This window comes from Dama dama, chromosome 14, assembly GCF_033118175.1.
Source record: "Dama dama isolate Ldn47 chromosome 14, ASM3311817v1, whole genome shotgun sequence".
Taxonomy (NCBI): Eukaryota; Metazoa; Chordata; class Mammalia; order Artiodactyla; family Cervidae; genus Dama; species Dama dama.
This window is the reverse complement of record NC_083694.1, coordinates 62,465,736-62,477,929: the sequence shown is the minus strand read 5'-3', so window position 1 is coordinate 62,477,929 and position 12,194 is coordinate 62,465,736. Positions and strand designations below refer to the sequence as shown.

Genomic DNA, 12,194 nt, shown 5'->3' with positions numbered 1-12,194 from the left:
TACAGATTGCTATAGTAAAGAGTAGGGTGGGTCACAGAAAAGACAAAGGTCAGAATGCCTCTTGTAGGCCTCTCCTCATCACAGGAGATCAAAGCTAGTAAGTGCTAAATAAGGCCAGTTGTTTCTTCTGCAACTGCAGTGGGGGAAGAACAGGTACACTCCAGAGTAAGGTATCCTCCTTAACTCACCTCTAGATGTGGTCTTTTTATGTTAATCGGATGTGATTGAGCAGCTTTAGGGGATGTATGCTTTCTCCCCCTCCCATCAGGAATATGTTAAACATAGTTTGGGAAGATTTATTCATATATTCCAAAATTTATGAGTATTTAATTTGAAGAATGTGTGATGTTTGAAAAACCTGAAAATGCATTTCTGGAACCAATAGTGATTAAGAAATTGGAAATGCATTAGAAACGTATTAATCACATTTTAAAAATTATTTTTAGATGGTCTAGTTAGCCCTTTGAAATCAGTCTCATATAGGCAAGATGAAGATGGCATATCTGAAGTAGAATTGAAAATTGAGGAAGAAAAAGAAGTTTTAAAAGAACCGCCTAGCATCTTGGAATCATCTGATTTAATAAGAGGTTTGCCTGTTGACTTCTAGATTACTAGTGTGTTACAAAAAGATTGAGTGATTTTAAGTACAGATTGATATCTACTGTCTTGAATCAGAAAGTGACTTTAGAGATGTACATAGGCGTTTTCATGAATCTCTTGGACAGATCTTTAGAGTTTTCTTCAGTAGTGGACTACAGGATTTTCAGTTTTCTATCTTACCGGGCCCCTTTTACTTACTCTGTACTATTAGTAGTTAGAATGATTGCAATAAACACATCGTTAGTAGTACCATGTATTTTGTTTCACACACACAGGCCTTTGAAGTATGGAAGCCAATGATTTCAAATTAAATAGGTTGGTTTGTACATACAGACTCATTGCCTGAATCTTACTGTCTGATCCAGTAATTAAAGATTTTTGATCAAATGGAAAAACAGTTTATCTGTTTATAGAAACTGTCTCATTGTAAGTCATTTGAACAATACCTGATATAAGAAATTAACCAATAGCATTTGTTGCTGTTTGTGTTTCTCATTTTGGAATTAGGTAAAAATATATTTTAACAAATTTTAACAGGAATGTCTGATAAGGGCTGAATTGAATTCCAAAATTTTGACTCCGTGTGCTACTGCACCCAAAGAGACTAGTGATTTTTTTTTAATTTAATTTAAAACTAGTGCCTCCTGTATGCAAGTTACTGCACTAGGCATTTAGCCATTACAGAGATGAATAAAGATGTAGCCCTTAACTTCTTACTGCTTATTTGTAGATGAGACAAACAAGAATGTAAATTGTGTAGAAGGGAAAGCAACTGGGAGTGAAGCTTGGAGAGGAATAGGCAGGAAGACAGCAACGTGGAGAAATTATGTAATCCAATTATGTAATATTAAAGAGTCCTGTGGTTTATCCCATTGACTCCTAACTCACTGAAGATCTTTTCCTATCAGTTACCATCTCTTGAGTCTTATATATTCAGAATTCTACTTTGTTAACATTTCTTTCCATAGGGCTACAATGTTCAGGTCTCTCTATCCTTAAAAAGAAAGAAGCAAGTTAAAATCCCATCTCTCTCTTTTTTTTTAATACTAGCAGACTTCTTGAAAATAATCTATGCTGATTTTCTGGACTTCATTTCTCTTTGCAGTTCTGTTTGTACTCTAAAAACACGTCATTGAACCTTCTTAAAGGTCACTAGAAACTTACTAAATACTAAACCCAGTAGTCTTTTCTTGATCTCTACAACTATTTGTGATATTTACTGTTAAGCACTACTCTTTTACAGTCCCTTCTCTCCTGGCTTCTGCATTATCTTGATTCTCCATACCATTTTTTCTTTTTGAAGCTACCCTCTTGATTCCTTTTCCTCAACGTCTCCTATGCATATATTCATCCCTCCATACCTCACTTCAAAATTGTATCCATTTTTGTTGATCAGTAGTGGGTTAAGCAGCATTGGGGAATGCATCCCACATACTACTAATCAAGAATATGTTAAGTATATTTTGGAATGATTTATTCATTTATTCCAAAATTTACAAATATGTAATTTGAAGAATAGTGTAATATTTGAATAACCTGAAAATGTGTTATTGGGACCGAGTTTTGGCTTTTTTATCCTCGGTTTCAAAACATTTCCCCCTAGGCTTTCTTACTGATGCTCTTAGTTTCACCTAACATGCGTATTCATGAGTTAAATCTATTCAGAATCCCTCCTGACCTTCCACTACGATTCAACTGCCTACTGGATTTGAGTACCTAATTCCAGTAGTAATCAAACACACTGTGTAAAAAACTAAATTCCCATTCTCTTTCCTCTTCTTTTCTGCCAAAACTGTTTTCTGCTTCCTTTTTATTGGTTAATAGTGCTTGTATCAAAATCTCAATTTTTCTTTAATCTTCACCCTTTCACATCCCAAGTCCTCTGCTGCTTTTTTTTAACCTTCTGTTTTCTAGTACCTGTCCATTACTAATTTCTCACCTAAATTATTGATCGTTGGTACTACAACTAGAGATTCTGAAATGCATTTAAATCATATCATTTATTTACTCAAAAACCTGAAAAGACTTAACATTACCTAAAGAGTGTAGTCCAAACTAACTTATATACAATTTATGCCTCCCATGATCTGTGCTACATTTTGGCTTCATTATCTTTCCACCAGCCCTATCCCCCAAACATACTACTTTCCAGCCAGGAGTGGTAGAGAAGTGGCTGTATATTTTTACACCACATGCCTGTTTATTTCAGTTATAAGGTTATTTCAGTTTATAAGGCCAGACACCAAATCTCTACTTACTGAAAATCTGTTTATATCTTAAGTCTTGATCAAACGCCGCTTCAGTGAAGGCTTCTTAGAGGCACTTGTTGGAATGAGTTATTCCTTCCTCTGTATACCCACATCATATTTGCCTTTACCCCTAAGTGTTCATTCATCTTGCCTTGTATTACTGTTAGTAGTTAACGTGTTTATCTCTCACCCGATTGAAAATTCTTTGAAAACAGGAAACCTGGCTTCAGTGTTTTGTACAGACTAGAAACATTTTCTGTAACACTATATTGAATAATAAGATAAAATTTGAAAGCTGTGAGGTTATACAGTGGTAACTCTTTGACTTCTGAGACACACTTGTCATTTTATAAACTGAGTTTTCTGCCTAGGTACTAAGGCACAGTGCTATAGGAAATGAAAGTGTAAAATTCTGTGTGATGTGATAAAATGAAACTGAAGATGGAATACGTATTGTTAAAGCATAATTTTCTAACTCTTAAACTTTCCTTTCAGGGAGACACATCTCAATTCAAAGGCAGCTTGCTGATTTAGAGAAGTTAGCTTTCGTAACTGAAGGGGATTGTGACTCTGCCAATTCACTGAACTCAGATAATCTTGATGCAGGTATTTCCGTCTTTAGAGGGTTTCTGGTTTTTTGGTTTTTTTGGTCAGTTTCTAATGATTTGTCACCTTTCTACTCATGAAAATTTTGGTAAGCATGAGCTTGTTTATTTCCACCAAACTAGGGCAGAAGTAAGATAATGTTTTTTAACTTAGGAAATGGTACCCTTCTATATGTAAGGGCACTGTGAGATAAGTTATTTCACAGCCCCTCAAGGAAATTACAGTCTCATGGATATATAAGGGCTTTGATAGGAATTAACATTTTACTATGAGTAACAGAAATCCAAAAAATCGTATGGAGGCTTTTATTCTCTCATAAGAAAGAAATCTCAAGACTGGCAAAGTAGAGCTGGTACAGTTTCACGATGTTGTTAGTGCCCTGAGCTCCTGTCATTCTACTTTACCATCCTTAGTGCTTGGATTCCATCCTCAAGATCTCCTCATGGTTTTTTGAAGTAGAGACTATATTTTAAAAATTGTGCTTATACTTGCAGTGTGCTATATGTGAAAGATACTTGCTGGATTAAAAATTGAGTTATTGGGACTTCCCTGGTAGTCCAGTGGCTAAGACTTCATGTTTCTAATGCAGGGGGGCATGGGTTGGATTCCTGGTCAGGGAACTAAGATCCCGCATGCCACACAGGATGATCAAAACAAAAACACCCTGGCATAGTCAAAAATTTTTTTTAAAAATTGAGTTACTGTTTCTGTATATTTTATTGATTTAAACCTGGATTTGAGATTTTTTTTTTAGTACTATTAAAGTTTTTATTAGATACATTACATTTCTAATTAAATGAAACTTCTATTTTGATGATCCATAATCTTTTTAAGAATATGTTAATAAAGAAGGAAGAATTAACAAATTCAGTAATAGGATGTGTGCCGTGTGCTTAGTCAGTCATGTACGACTTTTTGTGATCCCATGGACTGGAGCCTGCCAGGCTCCTCTGTCCATGGGATTCTCTAGGCTAGAATACTGGAATGGGTTGCCAGGCCCTCCTCCAGGGAATCTTCCCGACCCAGTGATCAAACCCACATCTCCCACATTGCAGGTGATTCTTCACCGTCTAAGCCACCAGGGAAGCCCAAAGCCACTGTAATAGGATACAGAGGTTGTAATCCTGACTCCAGTCTCAGAATAGCAACAATATCTCATCCAATCTACCCCTTCCTTCTTTTCATTTTTCTAATTCCACATGTTAACCGTTTTTGTTGCTGCTAAAGTAGAATACCAGAGCTGATACTTTTGTCTGTCTAGCTCCTATCCCTCTGCAAGTGTGACAACTGCCTTTTCCCCTGCCCAAAGTGCAGAATGACATTCTTTCTGGAAGGCATTTTGCCTGGGGGGATGTCATGTAGTTTATCATTTCCTCATCCTCTCCATACCCAGTAGCAACAGAGATATCAGCTCTACACAGAGAGGAGAGTTTTGGGGTAAAAATCAGTCACTGACCATGTCCTAAAACAATTACTGTTAAGTACCTGCTGAGGCAAGAATGACTTCACTTTAATAAATGTTAAGAAAGATGTTATCTAAGGGGTGTGTGTGTATGTGTGTGTATGCATGTATGTATGTGTTTTGAGAGGCAAGGGTGAGAAAGGGTCCCCTGTTAACTTCTTTTGTAGCCAAATTTAAGCATGAATAGCTGGTATATTCTCTGCTTTATTGGTTCTTTTTTCATTAACAGGAAACAAACAGGCTTGTCCACTGTGCCCCAAGGAGAAATTCAGAGCTTGTAATAGTCATAAGCTTCATCGTCACCTTCAGAATTTACACTGGAAAGTCTCCGTGGAATTTGAAGGTTTGTATTTTTGTGTTTACTAAAAAGTGATGTAAATGAAATTCAGGATTTGGTACTAGTTTTGGAATTTTACTGACAACATAATCAAGTATCTTCAGTTTAAAATTATGAAGGATTTAATGCCCCTCTTTTAATGTATTTATTAATAAAAGACCACATAGTTCTCTAGGCAGTAGATATTTATGACACCTGTAGTTTAGTTTGAAAAACAGTTATTAAGCATCTGTTCTGTGCTGGGTACTTGGCTTGGTCCTGAAGGTCCACATTACTTACTGAACCATGTTTTCATAAGTTTTACTTTTCCTTTTTTTATTAGAGCAACTACAGTTTTTATTAACTATGATTAACTCCAGTAATAGTTTTGAAGGTATAATAAATGTAATAAAACAAGAAAATAACTGGTATGAATATTGGAAAAGAGAAGATAACATCTCTTTTTTTCCCTGCTGCTGACTTAAACAGAGTTAATGAGAGTTTTTGGAATAATGGTGATATAAAAGATAAATATTCAAAATCAAAATCAGAGCCTTTCTCTACTCTGGATAAATGGAAATGAGGGGAAAAACAGTTACAACAGTGACAGAAATGGCACAATTTGAGGGAGTAGTTTAACAAGAGGATTCAAGTGAAGAAATGAATGAAGTTGAAGGACAAAAAACACAATTTTACCAAGTTAAAAGACTGCCTAGGGAGAGTGATTTATTGTTAGATTCTGAGGTAGTGAATTATGGATTATATGTGTTTAGTTACTCTGTCATGTCCGACTCTTTGCGACCCCGTGGACTGTAGCCCACCAGGCTCCTTGGTCCATGGGATTTCCCAGGCAAGAATACTGGAGTGGGTTGCCATTTCCTTCTCCAATGGATGATATATTACAGCCTTTTTTTAGAAAGAAATTTGGCAACATTTAAAAAATTTAAAATATTTTTCCACCAGGCACTCCCTCTGCTAAGAGTAAAGGAAGCAATAGACAAAGATGTACAAGAATGTTCATTGCAGCATGTGCTTAGAAACAAAATCTTGGAAATAAAATCAAAGATGATTGAATAAATTATGGTACAGACCATGAAATATTATGCGGCCATTGAGAAGAGTGTTTTAGATCTATACCGGCTTGCTTGGAAGGATTTTCATGGTAAACTATGGAAATAGCAATATATATGATAAAAATGAAAATACTCCCCTCCCCCCAAAAAAACCCTAAACATGTATATACTTAAATTTGTATATGATTATGCAAGTATACTTACTGTGAAATGTGGTTATCTGGAGTTTCAACCAGACTGAATGAAACAGTCATTATAAGATACCCCAAAAAGAAGCCAGAACTAGATCAGAACTATTTTCTTAGTGTTATAGTATTGATAAAAGTTTATCACTAATTACTTAGAGAAAGAGTGAATTAGAGACTAATTCAGAAGCCATACTATCTTATGTTTAATTATTTATAAGAATGTATTGACTTCTTAACAAAAAAGATCTCATTTTAATTACAAAGGTAATTAAGTAATTGCTTTATTTAAGCCATTGTTTAATCTTTGGTCTCTCCTCCAAGTTATTCTCTTCTGTTTGATGGTTCATGGTATTTCTTTACTGTCATGTTCTTTAGGTTGTTGCATTCTTTCATGTGATGGTGATCTGGTAGATGGGGAATATGATCATTTTTGTCTTTGTGAACAGGCTTCAAAGTAGTTGGCAAATATTTTGAATAAGATCTGCTGAAGGAATAGAAATGAGATAAAGGACAAAATAAGAATGCTTTACCTAGCTGGAGAAGACTGCTTTAGACGTGGGAAAGAAGAACAGTCTTCAGATTTAGCCATAGAGATGTTTAGATGCATCTAGTGGAGGTAGCCTGGAGGGCACATAAACCTGGAAAGGTTTGGGCTAGAGATACATATTTGGGAGTTGTCAGAATATAGATGGTATTTAAAGCTGAAAGTCTGGATGGAATGACCTTAAAAGTACATATAGGTAGAAAAGGAAATGGTCCAAGGTCTGAGTCCTGAGACACCTTAACACATATAGCTAAGAAAAATGATTGGATGTAAAGTGAACTGAACTACAAGTATGAGAAGAAGGAAGTTAGAGATAGGTTTACAATTTTTGAGTTAGGAGCAACTGGAAGGCTTTAATATTCATTAAAAAAGTGAAAAAAGAAAGCTGGTCTAAGTGTCAAGTGAAAAGTTTAGTCCTTGACAATAGGTTTTGTTTTGTTTTTTAGTATTTTTTGGTTATACTGGGTCTTCATTGCTGTGCTCAGGGCTACTCTTTGTTGCAAAGTGTGGGCTTCTTATTGCCGTTCCATGGCTTCTCTTGTTGTGGAGCCCAGGGTCTAGAAGCATATGGGTTTCAGGAGTTGGGGCACCTGGGCTCTAGAGCTCAGGCTAAGAAATTGTGGTGCACAGACTTAGTTGCTCCACAGCATGTGAAATCTTACTGGACCAGGGATTGAACCCGTTTCCCTTACATTGGCAGGCAGATTCTTATCCTTTGCATCAGCAGGGAAGTCCTTGACAATAGGTTTTGAAATAACCAGTCACATGTCTTGAGTAGGCAATTGGAAGTAGAGATCTGGCCCTCAGGAATGAGTTGATAATAGAGTTGATAATTTGGGATTCCTTCTCATAGGGGAGATAGTTGGAATCATGAAAGGCATTCAAGTTAGTCAGGAAGTGAGAAAAATTTATGTAGCAGATCCATCATACAGAAAATCTACCATTTTAGAGTATGAGAGAGGAGGGAAGAGGATCTGTAAAGATTACATAGGAAGGACGCGAAGAGAACTAAGTGCCGTATCATTGATGAAGAGGCTGTGTAATAGTAAACGCAGCATAAGGCAAAAAGATGAACCTGAGAAAAAGTCAAGATGGCAAAAAGTAGACGATAAAACTGAGTCCCAAAGAAGCTACATAACTAATCCAAGATAACAGATGTTTTTGGAAGAATCAGATTCTGAACCTAGATCTCTTGTGTATGTTTTTATACTGTGTCATATATAACAAGTGTATAAAACCAAGGCGGTCTCGTTCAGATAAATTATGACATTACAAATATAAGAATAATCCCCATTATTTTTATAAAATTTGGTAGTAATTTTAATAATAATTGAGTTTTTGATGAGCAGTGATAAGACAAGCAGCAATTCTTCATTCTAGGTTACCGGATGTGCATCTGTCACTTACCTTGTCGACCAGTGAAACCAAACATTATTGGAGAACAGGTAATCACATGTTAGATTTGTTATTTTTAGATTTAGCTATCTCTAAAGGAAGTACGATTTTTACTTGCTTTAAGACTAAAATGAGTATATTCAGCAATGAGATTTACTTTTAAGATTTTGTTTTCAAGGGTTTTCAGATTACCGTAGTAGGAAAAATAAGAAATGTATGAAAATTGTTGCTGTATTGAACTTTTCATTTTATAGTTTTTAATTTTAGTCAGATCACCTGCTATCATATGTTCAAAAGGAAAATTAACCCACATACTAATTTTGAAATGGAGAATTTAAGTAGAAAGCACTTCTTTTCTTTCAGAGTAAATTTTGGTCATGGAATAAGAGCTTTTAATTTCTGTGGTTTAGTAAGTGTCTTAATATGTGTTGATTCATACTCATCCTCCCTATGGTCTTCCTCTTAATTTGTCAAAGGACAGAATGAAGACACTTCTGAAATCTCAATAACTTTAAAAAGTACATGTGTTTGTATTAGGATACATTTAACCTTTGGGGAATTCAAATTATAAAATATTTTATGGTGACACTATCCTGAACGCGTATTAGCTTAATAAATCATTATTAGTAAATTTTCCTTTCAGGCCACACAAAAAAAGTAAAGTATTGGGGGAGAAAAACATTTCTTAAGTATACTTTGTCAGGATAATGCTTGGTCCATTAACCCTATCTAAGCTATTTTGAGTATGATAACCACAATGCCATAAATTGTGGAATGTTCTTGACTGTTCTGTCCTTGCCCTGTGATTGCGAGTTAAGAGTAAGAAGGCATCAGAAGCAGGAAAGAGCTATTGGAAGTCTTCTTGTGCTTAACTACATAAGGAACTAAAAAGTGAGAACGTTTTACTTGGAAAAACAGACTTTTTAATATGTCTCTAACACTTAGGAGTGTGCTAGCACTAGCTCAGATTTCCAGAAATCTGGAGAGCCGGTTGTTAAATGTGGCCATCATCAAAAATTAAAATATGTGAACTTACAAGTAAATAAATTATATTAAAAACAAAAGTAATGAATACTCATGACTCACTGCTTCCCAGTTATTTTACTACCTCTGTGCTCTTGGCGTCATTTATATATGTATATACTGTATCTGCATAGCGGCAGTGTTCTCTGCTGTGATATCACATCTCTTCCCTAATTCACATTCAGTGATGTCACATGGGTAGCTTGAAATGTCACAGTTGGAGCTTGACATTGGCCGTGGTAGAGTGTTTAGATCACAGACCTGCAGACACTACAAATGAGGGACTTATTTTGTTGGAGAGACAGTTAAATGTCTGCCAACACACTGCTGCTAGTATCATACCACTTACAAGTGTTGCTAATAGAAGGTAAGAATACAGTTATTGTTGATTAGAATGAGTGGGAAAAAACTAAAAAATTAAACTTGTGACCTGTTGTAAAGTAACATTAAAAAGCAGATGTAATATAGGTAAGGAAATAAAGATCCTTTCAGAGTCACATGGCAAAATGAATCCTATCTTCTAACATACTTAAATTCACAACCTTAAATAGACTTTTATTTCATTGTCTTAGTAACTTTTTTATGTATTTAAATTAAATACTCTGTTTGATAGATATCCAGTAAAATGGGCGCCCATTATCATTGTATCATTTGTTCAGCAACAATCACCAGAAGGACAGATATGCTAGGACATGTCAGGCGCCATATGAACAAAGGAGAGACTAAATCCAGGTATATTGCTGGTAAGTTGAGCAATCTCATTAACATGTTAATAAGTAAATCCTTAAACAGTGGTCTAATTATTATTTTTAGACATCAGACAGATAGAATACTGTGAGTTAACCAAATCATTTAGTTAACTGCTAATCCATCCGGTGTTGTTTTCTTTCTGTGAGACTCCCAAGAGTATAAACAGTATAAACTGTTCTCAATTTAACAGATGTATTTGATACATGAGTAGAAAAAAGCAGCTAATGCCCAGTAAATGTAGATATCTTAATGAAGGATAATAGGATTTTATTACTGATGGCTTCTGTACCAGTAACTGTGTTATGCTTGCTGTTGAAAAACACTGGAAAAAGGAGGTAGAGTGATACATAAAGACTATTTATAGTCCTGAGTGATATCAAGTTATTAGTAGCTTGTTATACTGAGGCAGTTCCCTCTCAAGAATTAAGCCCTTCTGCCCTAAGGCATCCATTATATGTAATGAATACATCTAGAATGGTACTCTGGACCATTCTTTTAAGTATTGAAAAAAGTAGTGAAATAATTATTTGAAGGGCTTAATTTTCTCACAGAACCTGGTTTGAGAAAGGCTAATCTTGTGAGATATGTGACTTGACACCTGGGTGACTATAGAAAGATAATGTAACATAACAGTAGGAAAGATTACTTTTTTTTTTTTGAAAGATTACTTTTATGTGGCATTGTAGAAAGAGAAATATGGTTCTCATTTAGTTAACATTCTGATTATAATTTGATCAAGAAATCCAAACATAAATAATCTCAATTATTCCCCTCCACATATTATTATATCTCTTTTCTTAAATAATTAAAATATATTCATACAAATATATCAATATTTCATTTGAGTTTATAGGAGAATGATTATATTGTATATTGAAAGTAGAATAATTGGTTTTGTATATTAGCTTATAGCTGTTGGCATATTATTTGTGATTTAAAATCACAAAAATATTCTGAAGTCAAGCATGTTCAGGAAATAGAGTGACTCTTAGTCATCCATGCTAGCTAATGGAACGTAACCACACAGGTTAATTTTCTAACATTTAAACCATAATAAAATATGTGTTTAGTAACCAGCCTCTATAAACACAATGTAGTGTTTGATGAATAAAGGTTATTTTAGGATTTGGCACAATCTTAGGGTAATTGTCCTTAATTAGGTATACAGATACATTGATGTGCTAGACAGTTAAAATTTTAAGCTGATAAACTTTAGTTCACCAAATACTTAAAGCGGAATGCTGCTCTTTTCCATAGACAGTGCTATTAGATCAATTTTGGGTGATTTTTTTGACATCTACTCAACTGATTTCATTATCATGAAACTCTTATAAAGGAAGGTTATTTTTTATGTTGTTCTTGATATTTATAATCATTTTCTATTTCACTGGAAATCTTTCTTTTTTTTTTTTTAATTTTAGCTTCTGCTGCTAAACCACCTAAAGAAATTTTGAAAGAGGCAGACACAGATGTACAAGTTTGTCCTAACTATTCTGTACCTCAGAAAACAGATTCTTATTTTAATCCCAAAATGAAACTGAATCGGTAAGATAAATTTAAAAAAGGGTTATGGAATGCCTCAAGTGCTTCAATTCATTACAAATGTACCTTCTCTTAATCTTTTTGTTCTAGTATATTGAAATTTAAAAGTAGATATAGAATGAAAATCATTTATTTTAGCATTTTCTCAGAATGATTGTTTTATTTTTCTGCCAAACCAGTTTTTTTCTTGAAGTAAAGTAGGTCTAACTTTATATAAAATTAAAGGAACAGACTGATGGGCCTGTGGCAAGTTTTATTTATAAAATCATTGTTCAAAGTAAATACTTGTTAAGAGAACCCAATTTGACTAATAGTTTAACTTCACAGGTTTTTAGTTCTTGTACTCTTAAGTAAGGAGTATGTTATTAGGTCTCTTTTCAAAGTAGTTTGCACAGTAAATAGGAACACTTTCTCACTGTTCTTAAAATAAAATCCTCGATGATGAA

The 12,194-nt window shown here is 34.5% G+C and overlaps 2 protein-coding genes across 4 annotated transcripts in view; one reads left to right on the top strand and one right to left on the bottom strand.

The window, feature by feature from the left end:
- Positions 1-3,005, bottom strand: part of SWT1 (SWT1 RNA endoribonuclease homolog) — a 99,222-nt gene extending 96,217 nt beyond the window's left edge. The window contains exon 1 of the mRNA XM_061160929.1: positions 2,859-3,005. The gene's annotated coding sequence lies outside the window, so the exon portion shown is untranslated. The remainder of the gene's footprint in view (positions 1-2,858) is intronic.
- TRMT1L (tRNA methyltransferase 1 like) overlaps positions 1-12,194 on the top strand; it is a 38,192-nt gene that overhangs the window by 1,853 nt on the left and 24,145 nt on the right. For 2 of the 3 annotated variants that reach the window (XM_061160933.1, XM_061160932.1), the window contains exons 2-6: positions 3,345-3,455; positions 5,147-5,260; positions 8,419-8,483; positions 10,070-10,199; positions 11,628-11,751. In XM_061160933.1, the coding sequence (XP_061016916.1) occupies positions 3,345-3,455; positions 5,147-5,260; positions 8,419-8,483; positions 10,070-10,199; positions 11,628-11,751 (544 nt within the window). Of the gene's footprint in view, positions 1-446; positions 588-3,344; positions 3,456-5,146; positions 5,261-8,418; positions 8,484-10,069; positions 10,200-11,627; positions 11,752-12,194 lie in introns of all 3 variants that reach the window. The other variant, XM_061160931.1, reaches the window with a different exon arrangement.